Here is a 19,222-nt window from a genome sequence, read left to right on the forward strand (position 1 = left end):
GGGGAAGGGGGGGGGGGGGGGGGGGTATTGTGTGGCAGCTTGATGGACAAAGTTTGAGAAAATGTAACGATCAAATTAATGGGCTAATAATGTTAATGGGAACACTCAGCATTGTCATGCAAGAGCCCGGCTCCGGCATGCAAAACAAATGTGCTGCGGTTTGTTGGTGGAATGGTTCGAAGGCCGTTGCTGTTTTATTTCAAAGCATGCATTATACATCACTGTGCATAAAGAGGAAGCCTACAGCATTATAATGTTTTTTTATTTATTTTTTTTGCTGTGATGATTATCCTTTATTAGTCATTAAAAATAGAGCGAGAGAGGGAGCAAAAACCACAACTTTTAAGCACCTGAACCTCGCTGCCAGCATTCCATTAATTGCCTGCACAATGGGAAGAGCCTTTGGAGATTTTTCAATTTCAAAAAAATGAGGAGCGTGCATTCAGTCGTGCTCAAGTTATACTGGCACTTAAATCCTACAGAGCTCACATAAAAAAGGACTCAAGGTTGCATCCGATTGAAAGCCTCCAACTACAGCCACTTCAGAAATCCATTTAGCAAGCGAGGGGTTAGAACATCTAATTCAAACAGAGTCGCCCTGTTAAAACGGCTGCACCAATGTCTTTAAAAACACACACACACACACACACACACACACACACACACACACACACACACGCGCACACACAGACAAGCTTTTCTCCTGTTTGCTTGGCTCCATTGTAAAGAAGATGAGCTTGGTATATGGAGGGACAGCAGGACACACACTCACACACACGTGAACACACACAATATTAATCTCGCCAGGCCTCAGCCAAGTGGCGAAGGTGAATGCATGACAGCACGTAGAATCTTGACCTCCGTTTCCACTGTGTCAAAGAGGAACAGCAGTGAAAGGGCTCTGCGGCACCCATAACGACATGAAAACCCAGATGTGACAAGACTGTAGATGCGTTTTACGTCCAGGGAAAAAATCAAAGCTTCAAAAGCTTCAAAAGCTTCAAAGCAGCGATGCAAAAGCGATCCGATTCAAACCCAATGAAACAATTGGGTTAATATAAAACCTATATTCATATATGAGCACCACTTAAGGATGACCGTCATGTAAAATTTAAGGGTTTTGTCTGCGTTTTTAGGACAACATATGTTCATTTCCAGTTGATGTGTTGTTATTTAAATAACAGCTCAACATTTTATCGTGAAATTTGGAGTAGTGTTGGGAGAAATGTGAAAATACCCAGATGCATTTAGGAAGACTAGATGTATCACGCTACCGTTGCATAAACTAAAATGACCATTAAAACGCTCTGCGGGGTTTGGACGAAGCAAAAAAAAAGACCTACAAACACAAACGCTTCATGATGTCTTTAAGGTTAAAATGGCGTCCGCTTTATGGAGACAAGAAACCAACGTGTCTGAAAGAACTCAAAACTAGAATACCCGTAAATTCAAATGAAAGAAACTTCCTCTCCAAGATACGCGAGTTTGAAGCGTTTAACTGGACGACAACTGACTCGAATGAGCGTCAGTGCGTCTCCGCTAATGTGTGACACAGTTAGCTTGTGATAAAAGCCTCTGCGCGTGTCTCTGCGCACACATGTGCACATCTGCTGCTGCGATAATATGTCGGCCAGGCCTTCCTTCCCTTTCATGTGCTCCTCCCTTCATGTCCCGTCTCTTCTGTCTCGTCACAGTCAATTGTTGGCGTGTCTTCAAATGCAGACAGCTGCTCGCGTTGTCACCGCGATGCTAAAGTGATTGTTTAGTCTGCCGTCCCTCCCTGGAGGCAGCAACAGTCTCTATGAGCTCCCCAGGAACCTTCAGAGGCAGTAATAACACCGTAATAGAGGCTGAGCGATCATCGCATTACTAAATGCGGCCATAAACAGAGAGAGGAGAACATCCGAGAGTTGGCCCTGTTTAAAGAGGCCACGAGTTAAACTGCGACTCGTATCACATGAGGTTCTGCTGTTGATCTTAAGGATCTGATTATCACAATTCTCTGCTTCATGGTTGGGGTGGCTAACACAAAGAAAGTTTGGAGGTCAGGCTTTTGCTTGGCTGGAACTTTAATGGATATCATTCTTTTCCTGGTCTTGGTTGCCGAGGCAGCTGCGGCCCTCATAACAAACACACGGCCAAGCCCTACATGGTCTGTGTTTTCCAGAAGGTACATGTTTCAAACTAAATTCCCCAACTGCTGAAATGCCGTCCAAATTGATTTAAAACTGTCATCTTAAACTCTCCACCTCCGCCCTTCCGAACGACAGCTGATTCTGGAGCGGTAAAATGTTTAGTTTTTCAGCACTGCCCTTTCATTTTAAATTGCTTTCATATAAATACACAAAGAATCTGCAATTGTCCAATTTTCTTTTCTGCCTCAGTTCTGAAAAAAAATACTTTTATTTTACATGGCACATAAAAGATGTCCCAAAACATCATGATTAGTAAAAATGCTACTGTTAACATGGGATGTATTGCTATGTTTATTTATAGCCAATGTTTGTTTATAGCACAGCCAAGCGCCCCCTACTGGCCAGAGTTATTATCTGTGAACCCCAGCATCAGGTCCAGATTAAAATGGGTCATTCTCTATTTACATTAGATTATAAAATATTAATATGATTTCTCAGAGTCTAATTAAAGCTCCGATGACAACTTCTAAAGTCCAAAAACCAAAGCGCGAGAACAAAATGCTATAATCGAAGCCGCAGCTTTGCCGACTGGACCTGCAGCACTTCTAGACCGACAGTGTGGGCGGCGTCGGCGTTGAGCTCAAGTTAACTGGCATTTGATGAGTTTGCTCTCCGGGAGAGTATCAGAGCCTAACGGGGCATATCAAGCTCCGAGTCTAATGTGGGCTGAGTGATACGAGGTGAAATGGGGCCGAGTGAAGCACAGAAGAGCAGAACAGGGCTCGGATCAATACGGGCTCAGTCATCGAAAGACGAGGTCGACGTGGTCATCTGTGGAGAGATGAAGCTTACTTACGGCCATTCCTGCGTACTTTGCCTACACCAGTCCAGGCACCAGTCCATCGCTTTAAATTTAGATGAAGTAAACACACTTGAGCCCTTTTGAGAAGTGTTTTCATCCGAACCCCAAAATGAAATATGTCAAAAGATAAATAATAATGAAAAGGAAATAACGCATGTATAGAGTAGACAGGTGAGCGTCTTCTGTTTTCTCATCCCAAACACAGACCAGTCATCCTAACTACCCTGCAGGTCTCTATCGGCCCCTCCCCATATTTCAAACCATCAGATCGCCTTTTTCATGCTGCCAACCGTCTCGAACCGGGTGGAACACGAGCTCTTAAATTAAACATACCCAGTAACGACCACTGCCTGTCTCAGGCAAATCAGCAGAAAACGAAATAAACACGGAGCCGCGCGAAGACCTCTGTGCAATTCCAACATCTTTCTTCAGTTGTGAGGAGGGTATGTTAAAACAGGCCGGCCACTTAGGACGTGCAAGAAGAGTTTAATTCTGAACAGGAGTGAAAAAGTGTTCATTTGGTTCGAAGGTCTACAGCTTCATCCAATAGTGCAGCGTCGAAACTGGGGTCTCTTCTGGAAAAGAATGCCTGGGACTGAAGTAGGGAGCACTACCCCTCTATTGACCGGCATCCAGACGTAAACAGGAACCTCCCCACAGGAAGGAAGTCATATATTTTACAGCCATGGCAAAGGCAAGGACAGTCACGTGTTCTACATACCTTTAAAATCCGGTAAAGGTGTTCGCAACTTGTGACCAATAGAGAGAACCGGTCAGCTTGAGGTGGATATGTGTGTGTGGTCATTGTCTTTTGGTGGTAGGATTAAAATGCGGCTTCCTGTGCCAGCCTGTGAGAAGCTTTGTCTTTGTTTCTGTTCTTGGATGCAGATCAAAGCTCTGGTTCAGACGCGGGGCCTGTGATCTCTCGGGTTGTGGGGATTCTAAGGCCCTCGCATCCTACAATACTTATCCCACTGGTTTTCCACCTTTCAGGGGAGAAAATATGGTCGCTTATCTTCATTATAGATGTTATTTGACCCCCTCGCCGGCATGTTGAAGACCAGGCACATTTTTTACTGGGGCAGATAAGGTTGATATCCTCCACTGCTAAAAGGTCGGCTGGATGTGGCCGTAAGGCAGAGGCTGAAGATGGTGGAGAGGCAGACCTGAGCCCCATGCAGGAAGTGTTTTAATGTCCAAAAAGGCATGTGCTTGTTTTTGCTCGGTCTCTTTCCTGTTGTGTTCTGATAGGGACTTCCTTTCCCTGGTGGGGATGGGTACGGGTGTCATCCGTCCATCCATCCATCCCATTCATGTCCACCCATCCACTTCTGGTGGAAATATTTTATTACCATTCAATGCCAGTATGAAAGACTAAAGCTGAAACTCTTGTGACTGAATACTAAAAGCGAGTGTAGGTGCCTTAAACAGGAACCTCAACTTTTAGCAGCAGAAAATGGTACGGATGTACACTACACAGAGGAGGTCAACGGAAGTGTAGGAAGGAGATACTTAATTCACCTTTGTGACTCATTTCGGAATCCTCGTCCATTTGCATGTGCGTCGGCCTGTCAGCGGCAATCTGGACGTGCGCTACGAATGGGTCTAGGGAGCACGAGGGCTCGACCCCAGCCATGGTAACAGTGGGATCTCTTCCTGTCCGCCTCAGTATCTCTGTAACCAACTCCCTTCCTTTCCCCTAAACCACAAAAACACCCATTGACACACACGCACACATTAGCATAGCCATTAATTCTGTCCCAACTAATCACCCCTTCAGGTTTCACCAGAGCGGATATCAGTGAGATATGAGTTTAACTTCCCAAATAAATACAAAGTCTCCACAAAAGCACCGATGAAGCATTTAGTGTTGTACCTAATAAAACAAGTATTTTACTTGTTCAGACTCACAACTGCTAGCTGTGTACAACAATGCTAATTTCTCTTCTTTGTTCCTTTGTTGAGCAACAATACGCTCCCAGTTGGAATTACCCTCCCCACAGCCGCCTCGACTTTTGATCAGCTACCAACAGGGTTGTGATGTGTCTGACTGCCACGCACGTGCACACACAGTGCATTCAAGAAGGAGGAAACAAGTCCATCGCTGCCTGTGTCTGCTGAGGATGTGAGGTGCAGTGATGGCACATTAACGATGGGACCCATGACAGCAGTACGCATTAGCCTCCCTCAACAAAGAACACAGTTGCTTTTTTTAATTCAATGAGGATTGTTTGGGTAAAACAATGGACCCGTGCCCCGGCGAGGATTAGGAAACGGTGAGAAAGGTGAATTTAGCTGACTGGTGCTGGTATTTTAAACGGCGGATTGTCCTGCGAGTTGGATGAGGTCGTGAATCAGACGCATCGCGGTTGTGCAACAACAGCGGCTCCTTTGCAACAAAAAAAATGCAAGTTTTGTTTGAGTCCATGTCAATTTTCAAATGCACACATGGAATATTTATGTTTTTAGGGCACCACTGAAGTCCACACGGCCCTTTTCACCCATGCTAATAGAGTCCACTCATGCAGAGCAGCGGATCTTAATGAAAACCCTTCGGCTGGTGATCAGTGCTATTGATCAGCCTGAGCCCCAGCTTTGAGCAAGGTTAATTGATCAATCACCACTGGTTGATTGGGATTAATGGAGCATGACTGGTACCGCCCCACCGCCATCATCAACACCACCAAGACACCCACATTTGTGTAAGCAAAGCTTCAATTTTATTTTGATTTAAACTGCTGTTTAAAATTAAAATACGCTGTTGTGAATTGTCTCATGAGGCGAGCCAAAATCCTAACAACACTTTTTTCTTTAATTTTATATTTCTGATGTCACTGCTGACAGCCATGACTCCAGCATCATCTGTCCAGGAAGTTCTGAAGCTCGCGGGCCAAAACAGGAAGCCCCAGCACCACAGGTTCAGAAGTGTCCCATTGCTGGGCTGATGGGGTGAACAGCCAGCCAGGGCTGCACACAGCTTGTGTCAGGCGTGGGAGGGGTGAAGTGGCCCAGCTGGTCTATCAAGGGACCTCTAATCGCGTGCGAATGGCACCAAGAGGGAGGTACGGCTAACAGGTTCACTCAAACACTCAACAGGATGAAACGGGTCAGCTAGGGTGAGATTACCGTTAGAAACGATTCAAAGATTTTTAAAAAAATAAGCCATAGTGATCATTCCCAGGTGGTTCATTAAAGTCTGCAACTATAAGGAACATTTCTAGGACACAAGTCGCATCATTAATCCACAAAAACATTATTGGCCTCTCAGAGCAGAAAAACAACAACAAGAGGAACAACACACACACCTCCGCCACCTATCGTTTCATTAGCCTTGACCAACTAACCAACCACACATCAACACGCCCTCCTGTCCTTTATCTGTCATTTTATGGAATGAGACCACACTTCCACCCAATAACCCTGGTGCAAACTTAATTGTGTGTACTCTGGTGTTGAGTTACAGGCCACGCTGGTGTCCGTAACAGTCTGAGAGAGACGGGCAACGCGAGTCAAATGTGGGTGAGAGTTCTGGAGAAACAGAGAGAGGTGGGGATCAGGAGACAGAGACCACCCAACAGCTGCAAAGAAAAATAAAGCTGTGTGAAGAGCTAAGTCACATTTGTTCATATCACCAGACAGTCTAAACTGTTGGGTGGATAACAAAATGTTTTACATTTTTTACATTTAGATTAAAATGAGCCATTGGAATCTTTGGATTTATATAAAACCTTCATTATGTGTGTTTTTGGAATAATAAGGCAAACTCATTTTATTTGGAATTTATGTTGACATGGGTTAAAGGTGGGAGAAAAAAAATCTAAACTAGACTACAAAAGTAAACTAAAGGTGAACCAAATCAACCCGTAAAAGTAGTGAAGGAGGAGAACTGTCAGTTTTATGGTGTCCTTAAATGAACACGTGCTGGACAAACATTAACAGTTAGTTAACGCTGAACTTTGGCCACCAATGTACACATAATACAGAATAACATGACTAAGACAGCAGTCAAAGTTGAATCATAACCTCAAAGTGGTGTTTAAAAAGTCTTGTGGCCGATGATGAGACAACACAAACTCAATTAATATTAGAATCTAATAAACATGTTGACCATTTTGATTTGATATAAATATATGAATATAAATGATTACGCGTAGAGATGAACATATGGGCAAAACACAAACATACATTATACTTACTGAAGTGGTTTTTGTAACTACTGATTTACATGTATTCCTTCCTTTTGTTTTTTAAAAACCAAAGTTTCCTCAGAATATAATGATGTGGTTCAGATGCTGGCCACTAGGGGGGGAATAAACGTGAAGCTGATCAGTCAGGGAGTGTGTGTGTGTGTGTGTGTGTGTGTGTGTGTGTGTGTGTGTGTGTGTGTGTGTGTGTGTGTGCGTGTGTGTGTGTGCGTGTGTGTGCGTGTGTGTGTGAGTGAGTGAGTGAGTGAGAGAACATCTGGGGAATCGGGAACTTTTGGTTGGGGGGCGTGTTAATACATAAGATCAAACAGGTTTTATCATTTCACAAAATCAAGACAAAGACAAAAGCACCAGATTTTCAATTTGTAAGTGCAAATGGAAGTAATAATAATAATAATAATAATAATAACAATAATAATAATGACAATGGTGACAATAATGATAACAACAGCAATAATAATAATAATGACAATGGTGACAATAATAATAATAATAATAATGACAATGGTGACAATAATGATAACACCAGCAATAATAATAATAATAATAATAATAATAATAATAATAATAATAATAATAATAATGTGTTAGCTAAATGGTTAAATATGCAACAATTTTAGTTTAAGTTTCATCTGATGTTGCTGTGGGGTTAAAGGTCAACATCAGTGCTGACCCACTGAAGCCGTGTGTGTTTGAGTGTGTGAGAGTCACGTACCTTTTCTGGCTGATTAGCGCCTTTGGTGGTTTGGCTTAGCTGACTTTCTAGTGTCGCTGAAACACATGGGATGGAGAGCCGAGCTGCACACAGAGAAGACACACTTAACTTTACTCATGGAAGCCACAGCAAACAACCCCTTTTTTCAATATGCTGAAAAGGAAATCCGACAAATATTTAAGCGGTGCATATAAATTACAGGATCAGGATGCTCACCCGTGGCCTCTATTCAAATGACAGGACATTTAGATTAAGAGTACTCAAATCATCTTTAATCTTTAAACCATTTAAAGAACTACTGAGTTTCTGATGCGACACCTGTATGTATTCAAAAGATCCAAATGTAAAAAGGAATTTTCACAAATCTCGGTGGGGGGGGGGGGGCATCATTTGAATCCACGAATGATGTCCATCTGTAGTCATGAAAACGATGTGTGAGTTCCAGTTGTGAACCCATCCGGCCCATTCGGGGTTCGTCACATCTGCCTCACACGTCCACATTAATTCCCCTGGCTGAATGTTGAACCGAAGCTGGGACGACTGCCTGCCGCTACCACCAAAACTGATTTCCCCCTCCTGTCCTCACTGACACACACACGCGCACAAATATCTTCATCTGTCTCTGTCTCATCTACATGGACGAGGGCGAGCGGACCGGGGGAGAGGGGTCAGCGCGATGAAGGAGTTCATCATTCTCAAGTGTCAGAGAAGCTCTTGAGGACGAGGAGGACAAAATAAGCATGGGGGGTGTCGGAGGGTTGTTTTGCATTTGTCTGGTTATTGGTTAGCAGCCAAAAGTTCATCACGGCCTGGGAACTTTCTCTCTTCACGTCATCTGTGTGTTGCGCTGCCATTAAATGCATTTTAATTGTGACAAATCTGCACCTGCATTCATCAAACCCGGGCCGCCGTCGGTTTGGTGGCCAAAAACACACTGGAGAGTTTGTTTCAACACCAGAAGCTGCTGGTCAAACACACAAACGTGCACAATGAATCATTCCAAAATGATCATCCCAATGTGTTTTCCACACGAGCTGACGTCTGGCATGAGGCAAACAGCTTTTAATAGCATCAAGCTCTCAGCGCCCCGTTTGGGACCATCTGTCCTCTCTATTGTGTTCCTCTTTGGAAGCTCATTGGCTGACAGGTAACGTATGGGCCCTAAAAAGTCAGCCTGCTTACTGCCTGATTCTCCCTTAATTATCTACTGTACTTGATATGTTTTTTAAATCATTGTGCTGCAAACTCAACTACATCATTTCAGGGGAAAAAGGGTAAGTGACCTTGTAAACTGGAGCAATGATGACATTTTCGTGGCACATATTACAGGACATCCTACAGGCTTCAGACATCCACATTTTGCTCCTCCCATTTTGGAATTTCCTATTGTTTACATTTAAAAAAAGCCAACTGCGTGATTGTGAGGTCGTTCTCAGAGATTTCAGCGTACACCGGAGTTGAAAGGTGGGGGTAAATGTTGGGTTCAGGAAGTTTTCTCTCCCTTTTTCCCTGGCTTCTCCAAATTCTAGTCAGAGGCTGAGTGAAGCCAGATACCGGCAAGATAATCACCATCTAATACGAGACTTTATTGGAAGCAGGCTGGTGATCAGGCAATCGGGGCTTGAGCGTGTGTACACAATTGGGCACTGACATGTGGGAAATTTTAAAGATGTGTGCAGATACAGGGTAGCTGTAATTATGGTGTATGATGACAAAATCACTCACATCCTGTACATACAGCATGTTGATGCTGATGATGCGTGTTGTTTTAGTCCTCTGGAGCTGCCAGAGAAACATGTTAAGAGAAAGAAGATGTGTAATTCATCAATTAAAAAATGGGCGGTTATGTTTGGTTTGGTGCCAAAAGCATCGAAACTGAAATTAAAGTTTGGATTCCACAGGACTGATGGCTATTTCCATGAATGACTAATAAAAATGTCTTTAATTCAGATGTTTTGGTAATGATATTGCCGCTAAAGTGAGCCTAAAAGGTTGCATGTGCAGAGCCGAGGTGAGATGAAAGCTTTTGAAAGAGCAAAACCGGTTGATAGCAACTTTGATAATATTAAATTGATATGAAGTGAGGCCAATATTAGCAGCACTAGAGTGAACGCTGTCAGAGTTCAAGTTCCATCGGAGCAATAAGACTCACGACGGTGGCTGACAACAGGCAAAAAAATCAACTTGTGATGATCCTGACAAGTAACAGGGAGAGATGCGACCATGAGAACAGATGTGAAAGAGGAGTCCAAAGATGTCCCAGTGGTGATTCCATCACTGGAGCAGAGACACCAGAGACCTCAGCGGATTTTCCCGTCCTCATAACACCCAAGACGATGTACAGAGGCATCCATTAAACCACCTACATCGGCGAAGAGAAAAGCCTGATATCCAACACCACATCACATTTTTGAACTCTATTTAGTCTCTCAATATTGAAATCATAGTTCTGGATTTGATTTGATTTGATTGTAGCCAAAAAAATTATTTCATTTTTTTAAAAAGTATTTTTAATTCATTTTAGATTTATTTGCAATAAAGTGTGTTTTTTTTTGTCACCAATTAAAAGTTTAATCCATTAACTTTTTGGTCCTTTGTTGATTGATTGAAACAACATTAAATTTAGTTATTTCTTTTGAAAAGCCTTTTTCCTATTCTCTGGATGTTTTGTGGAGTTCCTTTTATAACAGTGTGGAAACATTGATTCAAATCACCTTGAAAGGCAAAACTCTCCTCTGAAGCGATGTAGTCTGTGATGCAGCCCTCAAAAACACACCCAACCAGCTGTACACACATACATAAATACATATTCTTTACCGGTAAAACCTGTGTGGCTGGAACACCATCACAAAGAAAATCTATATTCTTCCCTCTGTCTTCCCTTCATTTACGGGACTATGAGCAGTGGTGGCGGCAGCTGCTGCAGTCCCTCTCCCTCTCCCCCGCTCATGCTCAGCCAGGGGATGGTGGTGGGTTTAGCAGGCGAGGCAGATTTATGGCGCTGGAGATGACCTCTGGGGCCGTAACACGGTGATGGGTGAGTGGCTCTCAACAGTAAGCTACTGGCACTTGACAAAGTGCCCGAAGCAGAATGAATTTACTTCTCTTTTCCTCAATCATCAAGCAGCCACTGCCCTGACCCCCATCCTGACTGCTATAACAAGATCTCCCATCTCACAAGGGCCTGAAAAATTTACTGTCACATCTACTTTTCAATGAGCTCAAGTGAGCACTTCTTTCACCTTCAGCGAAGCAGGTGCCGGTTGGGGGGGGGGGGACCTGGCCGTGCATGTTTGTCTTCCATGCATGGTACACGTGCACAGGGAGGGGGGGGGGTGGTTCTACTGAGATCATCAGCCCTGACACCCAAGCTCACCATCTTACCCTTAAATACCTTAATGAAAACATTTACAAACTGCTACAGCAGTTAGGAATGGTCCCACCCAGAAAATGTATACAGCACACACACACACACACACACACACACACACACACACACACAAAGTTGCACACCTGGCACTGGGCCTTATAAAGTCTGTGTTTGTGGGCTTTCATCAGCTTGATAGCACTCTAGTGGAACTTAATGGTCCTTGTATTTTTTATATACAGATAATAAATCTTGTTGCATGTATTCAGATTTCACCTTTGCTGCACTCACTGTGAGAAATCACAGCGGAGGTGAAAGAAAGAAGAAGAAGTAGAGGGAAAAGTGGAGGAAAAGGCAGCAACTATAATTGGAAATTACAAAGGTGACCATTAACCAGACATAACTATCAAGGCAGTATAATCTGCTTTGTATTTAAACTGTAGGGTAGGCATGGGAACATTTTAAACCAGTATGCATTGTTTAGAGCAACACTTTGTGGGTTGCATGTGAAAATAAAGAAAGGGATTAAAGCTTTTCAGTGCGTACAATAAACCTCAGGGTTAGCTCAGGATCAGGGTATTGAAGCTGCAACTGCAGACAATAGAACACATGTGTCAAACTCAGTCCTCGAGGGCCACGATCCTGCCGGGTTTTCTGTCCTACCAGGCTGAAAATGCATTCAGTGGGATAGAAAACCCGGCAGGATCGTGGCCTGACCCCAGACAAGCAACAGTGGCAAGGAAAAACTCCCCTTTAACAGGAAGAAACCTTGAGCAGGACATGTATTGTATCATTTTGTCGAATGGAAACATCACAGAAAAGAGCACAAGTCTGAGCACAGCTATTTTCTCCAGTACTGACTCAGCCTAACTTGATTAACGCTTTTGTCTTTTCTAAAACCGTTTTAATTCCTAATTGCCACCCTCTTCAACTACCAATTCAGTGTCAACTGTAAAGCCCTCAAAATTAAATATTAGCTTCATGTATAAAGTTGCTCATGGAATTTGTTATTATTTTAATCATACCACCATGCCCCATGGCCCTAAAGACCACAGGTAATGCTCTACACACGGAGATTTATGGGTTGATTGTCTATATGAGCAGTCTACTACTTGAGCCTCACGACTGTGGTCTGGAGGAAAAAGAAGAAGAAAAAAAAGAACAATCCAGTGGCTGGTTGTTGGCTAAAACAGTGGCAGTGACACGGCAAACTGCGTTTTTCTTTTAACTTTCAATTCTCCTAAGCATCCGTGCTTCACAGCCTCTTGGGCTATTGCCTTTCTCAATCTGTCCCTGGAGAGGCAGGAGTTATGGTCCCTGTCGATTGAGGAGAAAGGGATGTTATTCCCCTGTCACCTCCTGGTCGCGCCGCCATCCTCCCTGCCCTGATCTACGGTCCAACACCCCTCAATACCTTTCCTCTTCCCCACTTTGCTTTGTCGTAAGCTGGAGGCAAAGTCATTGCCATTGGCTGTTGAGATGAGGGCGATGGAAAAATGTTCTGGGGGAGAGGGGGGTGGCGGTGGACCTGCTTATATTGGTTTAGAGGTGCTGCCGGCAGCTGCACGATGGTACTAGTGCTTAATGCCTTCGTACTGCGTTAAGGCACTGGGGAGAAATAAAGGTGTGCAGGTGTGTGCATGCATGTGTGCAAACGCACAGTGAGCACGTACAGTAAGGCAACATTGGTACTTCTATATAAAGCAATAATTTGTATGTGAGGACTGCTGTTAAAGGGAGCGACATAAAAATAACCAAAGACTTTTAACAAGCTGTCCATAAAACAGAGTGAAAGTAAAACTCATACTTGTAAAAAGAGGATTTATAAGGGGGATCTAGAAGAGATGGTTGAGCTTCAATCTGGCCTGGCTGATTGGGAAACATGGTGGGAATCATCCAGAATTGGGACCAGGGAACTGATCTGCCTCGGGCGTGTGCAGGCACCTGAGGGACGTCCTTAATAGGGTGGCGGTTATAAGGTTAAAGGTCAACGATCAAAAGGTTTGATGTCTAACATCTTTGCGCGGCGTCAAAGTTCCAGCAGCTTTGTTTATACCTGAGATCAAATGAACGTGATATGATTCAATTAGATCACATACAGCATTTAGGTCCAATAAAGCCTGAGCCTTGTGGTGGAGATACAGCAAAGTATCTTCAACACACACGTCCCTGAACCTCAGACGCGCCCCACAAAGAACATCCACACCAGAGAAAAGACCGACCAACACCTCAGCTGCTACTACACCTTAAACAAATCCAGGGTGTTTTGATGAAGGAATAAATAAATAGGCAGATAAACAGATGAATTACCCAGAGGAATGGGAGGCCATCTGACTTGGCCATCCATCATATATCCTATTACCACACACTGAGAGGCACCTGCACTATGTATAATGCAGTCAACCTCTGTAAGCAGATACAAATTCAACTCTCTCCACCACCAATTTGTTATTTTCTGACACCAGCGCAGCTTCTGCCTTGTTGCATCTTTGAATTATGAATAGACTCCCTTCACCAGACTCCCGCCTGTGCATGATAGCGTGGCGCTGTTATGCAGAACAGCAGGGGAAAACAAATTTGAGCAGCCCGATGCACTTTGGCTGGAAAAATATGCATAAACGGTGGCGCTTAAAGCCTTTTAAGAACAAACAAATGGGCTCAATATTTCATCTTTGGATTTGTTTCATTGGTTGTGATGAATATGAAACGCCAAGATCTAGCAGATTTGCACAAAATGCAGCTGTTTAGGTATTTCAGATGTTCTGAGAGTGCTTTTCAAATTTTTCACCTCCTCAGTGGGAGACAGGTGCTACGACTTAATTTCCTGCTAACTGCAGACCAATTTCAGAGCCAGATCGAATATATCCCAAAATATAAAAGCCTTTATTAGTCCTTATTAAACTAACCACTGTGCAAAAGCGGTTTAAACTGGTGCAAAAAGATGTCCATGAGATAGAACCACTCAAAGGAATATCATTTTACACAGAGAGGGTGTAGTAGGAGATGGTTTTCTTTTTAAACTTGGCTGATCTTCCGAGCCCTGTTTAGTTTGAGCAGATGCAGGAATCGTGCACATCTCTTGGATGATGGTCGGGGCCCTGTTTGGTTTGAGCAGATGTAGAATTAGTACACATCACTTTGCATCACCGAGACGTTGAACACGAGGTGCCTTTTTGAGGTCACGCAGATGCACTGCATCCCTCTGCCAGTGGATGGGATTTGGTAATTGTCAATTCACAAAGCAACAAACTAGCTTTCGATACATAATCGTGCTGATTCAGCAAAGCAAAAGAGAAACAAGGAGAAACACAAAACAGCCTCTCAGCATGACTCAATGTTAAATTAGGAAGGAAGGTATTGGCCAGATGAAGACAGTTCTAGTTAACATACTGGAAAGGCGACATGCAGGAAAATTGAATAAAATATTTCCAGGTTCTATAATTTTGCTGGTATGCTCACAGTGAAACACACTGTAATTTTAGAGAACTTCCCTGTGATATGCAGCAATTGTGGGGTAATTTCCTGCTGCAAACAGGCTGTCATCACAAAGGGATCTCTTTCCTTTCTCTTTTGGCACAGGAGAATCTGTTGCATGTCAACGAGTGGGGCTAAACATGCATGACACAATGGTGTATTGCTGGAGGGTGGTAAGAGCGAATCAACCTAATGGTGGTGTCAGAAAAGGATCTGTGTGTAATCTGTCGAAGATGCGTGCAATATGCCGCCGCACTACTTTATCTCCAGGCCTCTAATTGAGAGGGGTATTGAAGAACACATGTTAGGGGAGAGCGTAAGGGGAAGGGGTGTCGTATGTCAGCAATGTGCAGGCATGTGGTTCTTACAAGTTGGGTTACGTAAAACAAAAGTGACACCACAAATCAGGTTTGCAATGATGAACTTCTGAGGGCTGCAAAAAAGGTTGGCACTGTGCCATTTTCTTTTTACCACCATATTTTGTGGTTAACATGGAAGGCTAGCCAACAAACCATCAAATCAAACAACCCCAGCACGTCCTGACCCGCAGCTGGGCAATTAATGCTGAGGAATAAAAGGCAAGATTCTCACAAAACCTAATGTGCAACATATGACTGACAACAATTCTACAAGACAGATATTCCACATATTATATTATATTATATTCAAAAATGCATCTGACAGGTGGCTTCCAGCAAAAAGTGAGCTGCTTTCTACATTTTTAACCATGAAAACAAGCTTAGAGCCCCCCCCGATCGAAAACTACTGGAAGGTGAAGGCGAGAGAAATAGTACCCGGTAGAAATAATACCTGCCAACAGTGGGTTGTTGGCCCAGTGTGTAAATATATCCCATCAGAACGTAACCCTAGGGCACATCCTCGTATACCAATGCGCCGCCTTGAGCTCTAAAACTGTGGGCGATGAAGAAATGGCCGTTTCAACTGAAGACAGGTGAGTTGGGAGATAAACAGTAGTGTGTTTAACCCTCAATAATCAGCCCAGGTTTGGATGAATGGATGATTGCCTATTTAAGGGTATTTGGGTCGAGGCCAACTGCTCATAAAAGACAGCATGCTATTTCAATGTGTTCTGTCTATTTCTGCTGTGGGGTTTTGAGCAAACCTTCTCAAATTCTCACACAGCCCTGTTAATCGAACAAATATCAGGCGACCCGTGTGACCCCGCCCGTGGTTCCCGCTCAAGAGGGCTTGCGACCTTTCGCTCAGCCGTTGTGTGGAGCCGTCTAATCAAAAATGCAACCCTCATCCAGCCCAGACAAACACCCACACATTTCCCCACTCCATTCAAAGCCCCCACTCTCATTCATTCATTTTGCACTTGTCCTTCTCTTCTGTACTCGACAAATGTGCTTTACTTTGTTCACCTTTTTCACCTTGTACCCTCAACATAACCAAGTGTCTTCTTCCACCGTTTGCGACAGCCAACCTGAGCAAACGGAAATGGGAAAAGCATAAAGGTATCAAAAGCATCACAATCCTGCCCCCCCTCCCGTGCACACGCAGCCCCCTCCTTAAGGAGCTGACCTTGCATGCATGCTAGTGCGTTCACTTGAGAAACGCTAAGGTTATTGTTTGGAAAAATGGGGAGCATCTGGATGTTTGTGCTTTATGGTGAAAAGACACATGTGGATTGGACAGTAGAGTTGAAGGCACAAAGTTTTAGTTGTTAAAGAAACAGTTTGAGCTATATAAAGGAAAAAGTTGTTTAAACTGGTATTCAGTGGTTTGTTTTTCTCATGCGAAATTGATTTATATGAAGAATTTGTTGAAGCAGCAGACTAAAATCTTAAAACATATGAGAGCAGCCTGCTAAGTGGGCTTGTCATGGGGATTACGGTGTCTTCACAGGGCTCTTTGACGCCTGTCTGCACTGCTGCATGAGGACAATGTTACTTTGCACTCCATCAGCAGCAGAGTTCACATCATGTAACGTATGGTCCCTGCTGCGGAGCTGGATTTGTCAGGCTCCCACGGCAGTTCCGGCTACGCTAATGTGACTTATTTAAGTCGTGTGTGCGCCGTCTGCGAATGAGAGAGCAGCATTGTTGAGGAAAATGCAAATCACCTGCGAAGGAAATGCTGTAAATCAGAGCGCGGGAGGCGCGCAGACGGTCAACAAGGAGCGTTAACGCGTGCAGGATTCAACCGGGAACGGTTGTTTTACATGATCGTAAACAACAACTGGCGCACAGCAGAATTTATCAGGTGATGATGCCAGTCAGCTAAATTTAACCAGCCTATAAATATTGTTGGGTATTCAGCATCGTCACTAGGATTTGCTCTCTGGTTTTGTTACATTTAAAAGGTCTTTGTTGTGAATTCTGGATCAAACGGGGCCCTGTGGAAGAAATATTAAGAGCGGTTTCAGATGATCATGTGAAACCAGGGATCGACCTCTACCTCTTTCTTTTCCTGTTGTGAAAGCAGTGTCTCCGATGCTTTCCAATCAATCGGCTCTTAACCCTGCAGAGTGCAGCGTGGGTCAGCAGCGAGATTGAAGCCAGGGTGTCTGGTTTGTGTTGACGTTTAACAGGGGATTTCTGACGTCTGACTCCACTCAACAGGGCAGCCACTTCTCCCTTTCTCAGTGGTTTGGAGTAATGGATAGCAGATACACCAGCGGGGAAACAGTGAGGGAACGAACGCCGAGGCCTGCCTTGTTTCTATTATTTTAATCACAAATTTCTAAACATAAATATTTCGAGTTTGGAGCAACGCCCCTCGGGAAGAAAAGAAAAAAAAATGTGGGAACGGAGTGTCATCTGGTGCGCACCTTGAAGTACAGAGCGAAAGAAGGAAGTTTGCCGTAGCATACAGAATATATTTGATTTCTCCCACAATGAATGGCCTTCATTGTTGTTCTCTGTATTTTTAATGGTGGATTGACGGTCCTTCTTGAAAACCGAGGTCAGAGGGAAAAAGAAATAGTTGTGCACCATCTCACTATGTAGAGAATTTAAGGTAGTGTCAATGATTAGGAGAGAGGGTCCCTATGTTGACTGGAAAGAGCTTTCTCCAAATAAACGTGTAATAGGTATTGAATTAATTAGCAGATGCATTGAAAATGTGCTACTTTATATTTAGTGCTGAACCTAAACTTGTAGCTTCTCCAAAATTCTCCAGAAAAACTCAAAATAGAGGAGGAAAACCTTTAGCCTTTAGCTTGACTCACCTGTGGTCCTCACTTCCTCCTTCTCTGAGTCTGAGGTGGTGCTGCAGGCGTTGTTTTGGGTGGTCTCCTCATCGTGGCTTGGCGTTGATGCGAGTGGGAAACTGACCGGACGGGAGCTGGTAACCGAGCTGGACGGCCGAGAAATGGCACAGTTCTGTGAAAAGTGGGAAAATGTGGCGTCAGCTGCCAGACGGGTTCGCTCAGAGCAGCTTTTACTGGCAGCACTGGCTTCTTCAGACCAGTTACATCTCCTCCGTGACTATATTTTCTGACTTTTACAGGACACAACTGGACAATATTTAAAACCCAGCATGAAATAAGTAGAATATCTGAATCAAGTTTCAAACCTGGTTTTGATTTTGGGAGATCTAAAATTAAAAATCCACAACTAGGGTGGCAATTTTGACCTAATTCAAATAACTCAAAGCAGAGTCTTGTGTGTTTTGCTTCCATGAACACCACCACACACACTTTAACAACACACCTGCTCCTACCAGGCCCGCACATTCCATCATACCACTGTACTTGAGTAACGGTAGACAGTTATGTAAAGGTATAAAAGAAAATGGCCTTAAAAGAATAATACATAATTAAATAATTCGTTTCATTTATGAAATTCTCCATTTTATTCACTTACTGAGAAAAAAACAAGAGCATTGTCTTATTTCTCTTTTATGGCTTTTAAGACAGGCATAATTGCCTCTTTAACTTATCTGAAAAACAAACCTCTTGAAGCTTATAATTATGCTAGTTGGTCTTTTTTGCTGTTCCAACAGCAATCAGTATGGATTTTTATTTGACAACCTTATGCTTGATGCTGAGTTTATTCCCATTAGCGATGCAACCTTGATGATCCACAACATATTTAAACATTTGAAAAGGGCACAAGGTTTCAATCTCAGTGATTATGGTGACCCATTCCTTTTTCGACAATGCTGTGCACGTTCAAGGCCTCTCCATTGTATCCAAGTACTTTCCAGACCCCATGGCAATGTCTGTTTAACGTTCTAGTGTGCATCCATCAGGCAAGAATCCCTCATAAGAAAACACTCAAGGCCCGTCACTCTGCCTGTTTTTCAATCCTTGATGTCCACTTTCTGTCCATGTAAAACACACACACTCATCCCTGCAGTTCTATCCTTTTGAGGACTTTCATAGACATAACGCATTCCCCGGCCCCTTACCCTAACTTCGCCACTAACCCCCTAACCTAAACCCAATTTTAGCCTGAACCTGAGAATCGTGTCTTAACCCTCAAAAGGTCCTTTGAA

The 19,222-nt window shown here is 43.6% G+C and overlaps 1 protein-coding gene across 2 annotated transcripts in view; it reads right to left on the bottom strand.

The window, feature by feature from the left end:
* The window catches only part of LOC130529279 (adhesion G-protein coupled receptor D2), a 50,865-nt gene that overhangs the window by 2,698 nt on the left and 28,945 nt on the right, over window positions 1–19,222 (bottom strand). For both annotated transcript variants that reach the window (XM_057039320.1, XM_057039319.1), the window contains exons 23-24: window positions 17,952–18,105; window positions 7,918–8,000 (exon numbers count right to left, since the gene is read on the bottom strand). In XM_057039320.1, coding sequence (XP_056895300.1) covers window positions 7,918–8,000; window positions 17,952–18,105 — 237 coding nt within the window. The remainder of the gene's footprint in view (window positions 1–7,917; window positions 8,001–17,951; window positions 18,106–19,222) is intronic.

The sequence above is a fragment of the Takifugu flavidus genome, chromosome 7 (genome assembly GCF_003711565.1).
Source record: "Takifugu flavidus isolate HTHZ2018 chromosome 7, ASM371156v2, whole genome shotgun sequence".
Taxonomy (NCBI): Eukaryota; Metazoa; Chordata; class Actinopteri; order Tetraodontiformes; family Tetraodontidae; genus Takifugu; species Takifugu flavidus.